Source organism: Tarenaya hassleriana, unplaced genomic scaffold, assembly GCF_000463585.1.
Source record: "Tarenaya hassleriana unplaced genomic scaffold, ASM46358v1 Cleome26, whole genome shotgun sequence".
Classification (NCBI taxonomy): Eukaryota; Viridiplantae; Streptophyta; class Magnoliopsida; order Brassicales; family Cleomaceae; genus Tarenaya; species Tarenaya hassleriana.
In genome coordinates, this window is record NW_010965869.1 from 1,767,536 (window position 1) to 1,776,127 (window position 8,592).

Genomic DNA, 8,592 nt, shown 5'->3' on the forward strand with positions numbered 1-8,592 from the left:
GTATGAGTGTACGTATGCTTTATCCGTACCACGTTGCGTTGCATCATGCTTCGAAGTTAATCAACATAACTTGAAAAATAGTTGCAACTAATCCACGGATATGTACACAAAGACCACCTGTCTTCGTCTGACACGTGTCCGATTTTCTGATGGGTTCGTCAACCAAAATATTATAATAATTAATATATTTTTCTTATTTTTTTGGTCAACAGTTACAAATCCTTTGTTCCCAAGGAAAAATGACATGGTACCTGTGACTTGAATTTTAGTGTTATCTAATCTGAAACTTTTGATTTTAATGGAACGTATTTAGACATTATTTTGTTAATTGGATGTATTAGGGTTTTAAATATTTTTTAATTTAGATTTTTATTTTTGGAAGATTAATTTACGATTTTGTCCATACGTTGATGATATGGTCAGTAAATGGACATCATATCATGTTTTTTCTTAGATCACATTTTGTTCCGACTGTACAATTAGACAGTTCGGTTACGTTGTTACAGATCATGTGTTAACTCGGTAAAAAAAAAAAATTTAAAAATATGATTTCATTTGATTTTTTTTTTTTCATATTTTTGTGCAATTTTATACAAAAATTAAAATCCAAATATTATTTTAGAATAATGTAACACGTTGAATGTCATGCTCCGTATTTACTAATCTGAAAGTTATAATAAATACTAAATCTGTTTTAAAAAGAATATCCCAATGTTTGAATACACAGATACATTCGTAGTTATATTATTTTCACAAATACATAAGACATTTCGAAACAGAATAAATACAAGAGATTGTTCAAACTCAATATTATTATTTACTGTAATCTAGACGGATATAGTGTATTTAATAATTATTATTTTTTGGTCCTAGATGGAATATATATCATAATAAACAATAGATGGAAAAAGATATTATATTCTATCCATAAGTAAAATAAGAGAAAAAACAAAATTCTTCAAATAAAAAAATACCGAAGAATTCAAATTACATTAAAATTCTCATTTGTATTTATCATTATAAAATAACATTTAGAATGTGTCTTATAAAAAAACATTTATAATGTGATGAACAAAAAATAAGAAAATCCCGAAGTTATTATTTTTTTATTTCTTTTTTGTGGTTTTAATTCGTTTTCTTTTTATTTAAATAAAGAACGTGACTTTAAATATTTCCAACCTCAACCTACCTAATATTTCAAACATCATATTGTCGGTTCTTATCACATTTTGGTATTAAATACTTCAATAAAAAAACGATGGTTCAAGATATTAAATCTATATTCATCAATTATCAAAGTGCAATTGAAGAATTATTATGATTCTGTTTGTTTTGTGATTAAAATATGTAAGTAATATTCATCTAAGAATATTTACATTTGCAGATGTGTATTAAATAGTATCCGATTAAATAGGAAAGAATAAAAATAAATTATTGAAATGCTAAAATATATGAATCGATAATGATAAAATTATTGAAATGCTTTTATTTTTACATAACAAACAAAACAAACATCTCTTTAATTACACAACTCAAAATATTTATTCTTATAAAATCAAAATATTTGTTGAAATCATATGGAAGTAACAAAATTTTAATAGCGTCAAAAAATTATATTTTATTTATCATAATAATTTGCGATTTGTGTAATTAAAATATTAATTTTATATACATAAAAAGTAAAAAAAAAAGTAAAATTTGTTTTTTAAAGATTTATTTACTAAAATATTAACCTAATTTTATATATTTTTTACAAAATAATTTGGCTATCTATTTTTCTAAATTGATATTTTAATATCTAAAATTTAAAAGTTTCATATTGTGTGAAATTATAAAAAAACATAATTTTAGCTTTTTAGATTTTTAAAAATGATATCAATTTAATGATTTAATATAATTCTAAATTTGAAATATGACATATATATATAAAAAGATCTCGCCAAGTTGATAGTTTAAAAGTTCCGTTCTAAAATATGGTTTTTACACTTTTTCATTTTAATAATATGTATACATATTGAATGATTAGTATAACAGCGATTAAAAAAAAGCAGTGGATAACCAACCACATTTGCAAGTAAAACTTTCAAATTAAATATTTGATATAATTATTTTAATTTTTAAAACATAAAATACAAAATCTAAATTAATGAAGGTACAAATTGAGAGGTGTAGAAATCTAAACCATCATATATATATATATATATATATATATTACTGTTACAAAAAATCACAATATAAAAAGTAAGGAAAAAAATAAATAAATAAATAAGGTACAAAAAATCACAATATAAAAAGTAAGGAAATAAATAAATAAATAAGGTATTTATTATTTTTAGCGGTAGAGAAAAATCACTAATTAATTAATTCATATAGAACTGTCACCTACCAGCCAGAATAAAAAGAAATTGCTTGCCTCCAAATCCAACGGTCCTCCTTTCTCCGGAATCTTCTTGATACAAATATTTCTTGTCCTTTCCATCTGTAGAAATCTCCCAAAATTCCCAAATTCTAGGGTTTTTTCTTCGACACCCCTGTCTCTGATATCGAGGTTGATCTTACCGTTTCTTTCCCCTGTTTTTTCGGTTGGATTTCCCGGGAGAAATAGAAGTCGAGTTTTTAGTTTTTGTTGTGTTTGAAATGTTTGAGCTGTTTAATTTCATCGATTTTGATTAGAATGAAGTACATAGGAGGATTCGATGTTCGATTTCAGATTTATGGTCTCTTTCGGTAAAAATTTCTCAGGGAACAATCAGAATTTGTGGAACCTTTATTTGTTTGGGAGTTTTGGTTGTTCAGAAATCTTAAGGACATGTATGTTTCGTTTGTAGATTTGTATGATTCGTTTGTTAATTTGAGTTTATCTAGTGTCGATTGAGGTAATACATTGATTTAGACTTATACCATGCTTGAGCCTTTTGTGTTTTATACATCTGCAAAAAATTGGCGTTATAAGTCATTAGAACAAAAGCACATTTGGCTAATAATCTTTTTGGCATGTTTGCGAAATTTGGAAGATGGATGCCCCACTTTAGTGTGGGTTTTGTTTGCAAATTTGCTTATGCCTCAGTGTTTTAACCATGAGTTAATAAGTTGATGGAAAGGTAAACCCCACTTTGTGAGATTTGCCTCTCTTTCTTGGCTGCATTTTGAATATCGAATCTCGACGTTTTCTCCAGAAACTCGAAATATTGCTGAAATGCAGTGGAATGTGGTGAGACGAGCCCATTCTTTATGGTTTGCTGTTGATTCTGCGCTAGCGAGCAGCAAAATGTGCAAGAGTTTATCACAGAACACTCATTTGCATCATGCTTGTATTCCAGTCTCGCACTTTGCTACCATGTCAAGTTTGGAGGAGCCATTAGGTTTAGACAAGTTGCCAAGTATGAGGACGATAGACAGGATCCAGAGATTCTCATCTGGTGCTTGTCGGCCCAGAGCTGATGATTTGGGCTTGGGACACTGCTGGTTAGAGGGAAGGGATTGCAGCACTTCAAACAGTTGCAAGTGAGTGATTTTATCAATCGTTTCTTTTCTCTTTTTCGAGAGTAAGCTGGCAATATTCCGTGCTATCTGTGAAGATATTATCATTTTGTTTTGGGTCAACTCTCCACAAGTTGGTGGCATCTTTTCTTTATAGTATCCGGTTGTCTTCAGCTAGGGTTAGAATGCAGATGCCAAGTTCTCATTTCTATCTTGAAACTTCTGATGATTTACAGCGATGATGATGACAATTACGGTAGAGAGGGTTTTCCATGGAGAAGACATACCAGGAAAATGTCCGACGGAGAGCCCATTCTTCGGAGGACGTCAACTTTGGGAATGAATCACATGACTTGTCAAACTTTATGGGATCCCCGATACTTGCATGATCGTAAATACAGCACCATTAGCAATGAGAGGAGCATTCACCACTCAACCAATAAGGTAACTTGCTTAATGATCGAATAGGGTTTCCCTTACCTGTACTTAAAAGATAACTGTTCCTTCTGTGTATGTGAAATTCGTTTGCAAATACATTTCTTGATTTGATTCATGCTTTGCATTTCTCACGTGACGGCCACATTCCAAATTTTTTTGTTAAAATAATGAAAAATCAATTTTCTTTCTCGGTAATTTTTTGTGTGGAAATACAGATTTTTGTAGCTATACCAAAATTTGTGAAGATTGTAGAAGTTGGCCCAAGGGACGGTCTGCAGAATGAGAAAAATATAGTACCGACATCTGTTAAGGTTGAACTGATTCAAAGATTGGTTTCTTCTGGATTGCCGGTGGTTGAGGCTACAAGTTTTGTATCACCTAAGTGGGTTCCACAGGTACTGTTACTTTTGTTACCTAATCGTGATGTTGCAATGCATCATTATTTAATTCCTGGATGGGGTTTTACCCTATAATTCTGCTTATAAAGCGATGACCTCGTGGAATTAAAGATATAATGGAAGCAAGTATTTATAGCTCACTAACAAAGACGAGGCTACATCTAGTTGTAGATAATTCAAAGTAAATATGTTAGCATGTTTCTTGGATAGCTTTTACAAGCTGCAACAGGGGACCTCTGTATTTTTTTCTCTGGGGATGTACAATTTGCTAACCTTCACTTTGTATAATCTATAGCCATATCAGAGTAATCTGAATTGCTTTGGAAAGGCAATGTAGTGGGGACTGTCATTATCATATTTATGCTTATCTATAGAAAAATGTGATACATCTCAGTTTGTCGTGACATTTCTTGTGACCAATGTTATGTGTTGTGTCCTGATGCAAAGACTGACATTTGTTGTGTTGTGGCAAGCTGCTAGCAAAATAGTCGTTTGTTTCTTGGATAGCTTTTAGAAGCACAGTACCGCAAGGCCGATGACAATGGCTTTATTTTGTTGTCCTTTTAGCTTGCCGATGCAAAGGATGTAATGGCTGCAGTCAGCACCCTAAATGGAGCTAGGCTACCTGTTCTGACGCCCAACCTAAAAGTATGCATCCTGTATCACTTAAGGTTCTTGTTGAAAATCTTATTCTTTGATTTAATTATGAACACTAACCTGCATAACTTCATTTAGGGCTTTGAAGCAGCTGTCACTGCAGGTGCTAAGGAAGTTGCAGTCTTTGCATCAGCTTCTGAGTCATTCTCTAGATCGAACATCAACTGTACCATTGAAGAGAGTCTATCGCGGTACCGTGCTGTTGCCAATGCTGCAAAAGAGCGTTCAATACCTGTCCGTGGGTATGTTCTATTTTTATTTTCTTGCTTTCCTTTCCTTGTCTGTTCACTGAGGCTGGTGTTTGCGAGAAGAATGTTGCAATTAAATGTAACTACTAGTCCAAATGCTGTAGTTTTAGTTTGGTGATGATGGACAAGACACTTTAAGATGTTAGACTTTGACGATGGTGCATCAATTGTTGAACTGATTGTGATTTCCTACCTAAAAGTTAGTGTAACTGTATCATGAACAGTGATTTTCATTGACTGGTTTAATGCCATATGACGGACCAATTATTGTGTTTTGCGGTTCATAACTTATTTTAAGCACCTTAGTTCTAGTTTAATGCGTCACCTGCTGAATGTCCTTGTGGTTTGTTCATCTGACATTGCAGCATGACATCTGACCTAACTTCAAGTTTCAAAACATCCCTTATGACATTGTAGTCACCTTGACAACAATTGGTTCTAATATCTATGAAACTGTTTCTCAACTTCTGAAGGTATGTATCTTGCGTCGTGGGATGTCCTGTGGAGGGAGCTGTTCCTCCCTCAAAAGTGGCTCATGTCGTAAAAGAACTTTACGATATGGGCTGCTTTGAAATTTCTCTCGGTGACACAATTGGAGTTGGCACGCCAGGTACTTCCTAACTGCGAATTTTGCAATCATCATCAAATTATGCATGGGTGTATATATATATACACACATATACAATTGTTGTGTGTGTGTGTATACTAACATGTTTCCTTGGACCAGGTACTGTGGTTCCCATGCTTGAAGCTGCCATGGCTGTTGTCCCTGCCGACAAGCTCGCTGTCCATTTCCACGACACTTATGGGCAAGCTCTTGCAAACATACTGATTTCTCTTCAAGTAAGTCATATAGATCAAACCCTAAATTTATATGGCATACGATCGTTGTAGCTATGCACATCACAAGAGATGGGGATTCTTTCATGTATCATTGTGTCCTGTCCTTCGTTTCCGAGTAGAAGCTTCTTCTTTCTTGGTTTCTGCTTCGATTCATCTGTTTACATACATCCGTAACTTCTTCTGAACAGATGGGAATTGGCATAGTGGACTCATCGATCGCGGGATTAGGTGGATGCCCTTACGCGAAAGGAGCTTCAGGGAACGTAGCCACGGAAGACGTGGTCTACATGTTGAACGGTCTCGGTGTTCAGACCAATGTAGACTTGGGGAAGCTCCTGTCTGTCGGAGAATTCATCAGCAAACATCTGGGCCGCCCTTCCGGCTCCAAGGCCGCCGTAGCACTCAGCCGCCGCATCACAGCCGATGCTTCCAAGATATGAAAACGACAAGAGTCCGCATGTCCTCTTTGTCTTTATCTAAACCTTATAAAAAATAATGATTTTTCGCGTAAACGTGATATGTCCATGGCTTTCGTACGGAGGTTGATATATGCTACGTGTGTTATATTTAAAACCTCATCTCAGTTATCTACTCTGTAAATTTTCGTTTCAGGCGTTTTTTTACGCGTTTATTATGTTAAATTATAAGAGACGACCAATATTTCGTATTATATAAGAACATTTGTTTATTATCTGTATCATATTTATGCATGGCTATAAAGTTTTATGTTAGCGAACAATGCGTGACATAATTATCTTGTCACGACGTTAGAGATGATATGGAGCAATAACATTGCTCTACAATTGAAGTATCAGAATGCGTATCATATCATCGTTCTGATGATGATGATTTATTTCTTCATGCGACCTATATGAAAGATGATGATAAGAAGAAGACGTGGATTCTCTGATATCCAAGTGAAAAAAAAAACCAAAATTGTCGATCTCCAAGTACAAACCGTACCTACAATTCAAATTGAGTAAACCAAAGACAGTAAAACGGTCTCAATTACAAATGGACGAATTAACTCCTAACCAATATTAAACCGATCAAATCCAATCATATACCATATATCCAATACATAGCTAGATAAAAATCATTGAGAACAAAACCAATTAGAATTTGTCCATTATCGTAATGGATTCCGAAGATTCTGGTAACGGAATATTCGATCTTACCATGTGGCTTGGGGACCATAGCTCCTCCGTATAAAACCAGATATTTAAATCAGTAATTAACTAAAGACATATAAAAATGTAAAATCTGATTATGGGTCCGCATGACTTTTGAAAACAATCCAACGTTTCGATCTTGAGTTGCAACACAATTATGCACAAAGTGAAAGCGCCGTCGCATATGCACATACATACATACGTGCGTGCATGTGTGGACCTACTTTATTTAATTAAGAAAAGTTATTTTCATTACAAATTTTATAAAATTTCAAATATAATTGATAAATGACTCCGTAATCAAATTAAATTTGTCTACACGATTATATGTATATATATATATATATATATTATTACCCCATTTCATTTTTAAAATTTTATGGATCTGCAGCTGCATGCATGCACGTTTTCTCTTCGCTTGCGCTTAATTTGCAGTCTTTGTTCGCAAACTTTTGCATATTCATACGCACGGGCAAGGCTGCGTGTATCGTTTTGGATCAATTTCTTCTTAGATAGCATCTTTGGTCGGAATCGTATTTTTCAGTAGTCGGGAATCTTAGTTATCACGTCAAATTTTCGGCCTGACACGTATGCTTAAGGTTAAATGACACCATTTTGATCGATCTAGAGTTTTTTGTGGCATTTTATACAAATATTATTTGAAAAAATGGAATAATTAATGTTTCACTTTTCAGTTGGGAATTTTTTTTGTGAGATTTTCCTTTTTTTTTATAAAAAACAAAAAAAAATTGTTTTTCTGTCTTATAAAATTAGAAATGCCAGTTATATATAAATTTTCCATACCAACAAAAATCGGTAAGAGTGAAATAAACGGTTACAATTAAAATACTAAAATTTTAAACAACGGTGACTCAAGTTTTTTACGTAGATAAGGTCGTTTTTAATTGATAAAAATGATTTAAAGAGTTAATTTGTGATTGAAAATTTAGTGACTGATAAAAAAGAAAATAAAAATTAAAGACCAAACAAACACAAAATTTAATATCCTCCAGGAGAGGCACCAAACCCTATGCCTTTGACTCTCTCTCCTCATTGACTCTCTCTCTCGTTTTCAGAGCTCCGTCCCCAAAGTCACCCAAAACACACACACAAACAAACACAGAGATTTACAAAGAAGCTCATACTTATACCCACACAGAAACAGACATTTCCTTATGCTTAATTAGGCATTGCTTGCTCTCAAGGAGGAAGAACAGAGATGGGATCTCTGAGGAGGAAAGACAGAGACCAAACTGCTGTTTGCGTCTTCTCCGTGTTCCTCTTGTTTGTCTGCTTCTTCTCCTTCTTCTTTGTCTCTCTCTCCTTTAGCAAGACTTCTTCTTTCCGTCGACAGTT

The 8,592-nt window shown here is 33.4% G+C and overlaps 1 protein-coding gene across 3 annotated transcripts; it reads left to right on the forward strand.

Moving 5' to 3' along the window:
- The first annotated feature begins 2,437 nt into the window (after positions 1 to 2,437).
- On the forward strand, positions 2,438 to 6,739 carry LOC104816941 (hydroxymethylglutaryl-CoA lyase, mitochondrial-like). 3 transcript variants are annotated; one of them, XM_010545981.2, is made up of 9 exons: positions 2,438 to 2,548; positions 3,177 to 3,504; positions 3,717 to 3,924; positions 4,134 to 4,313; positions 4,884 to 4,964; positions 5,052 to 5,215; positions 5,695 to 5,831; positions 5,949 to 6,064; positions 6,253 to 6,739. In XM_010545981.2, exons 2-9 carry the CDS (start codon positions 3,197 to 3,199, stop codon positions 6,502 to 6,504), a joined length of 1,446 nt encoding a protein of 481 aa, XP_010544283.1. In that variant the 5' UTR covers positions 2,438 to 2,548; positions 3,177 to 3,196; the 3' UTR covers positions 6,505 to 6,739. The 3 variants fall into 3 exon arrangements, with proteins under 3 accessions (XP_010544283.1, XP_010544284.1, XP_010544285.1); XM_010545982.2 differs by having other exon boundaries at positions 3,321 to 3,504; positions 6,253 to 6,504; XM_010545983.2 differs by lacking the exon at positions 2,438 to 2,548 and having other exon boundaries at positions 2,562 to 3,211; positions 3,321 to 3,504; positions 6,253 to 6,504.
- The last annotated feature ends 1,853 nt before the right edge of the window (positions 6,740 to 8,592 follow it).

What these genes read in the sequence shown, in the direction of transcription:
- LOC104816941 (XM_010545981.2), top strand. Translation starts at nt 3,197, where the DNA reads ATGCAGTGGAATGTGGTGAGACGAGCCCATTCTTTATGGTTTGCTGTT. An exon ending in CACCTAAGTGGGTTCCACAG is followed by an intron (nt 4,314 to 4,883) that starts GTACTGTTACTT and finishes TTGTCCTTTTAG; the next exon opens with CTTGCCGATGCAAAGGATGT. An exon ending in AATTGGAGTTGGCACGCCAG is followed by an intron (nt 5,832 to 5,948) that starts GTACTTCCTAAC and finishes TCCTTGGACCAG; the next exon opens with GTACTGTGGTTCCCATGCTT.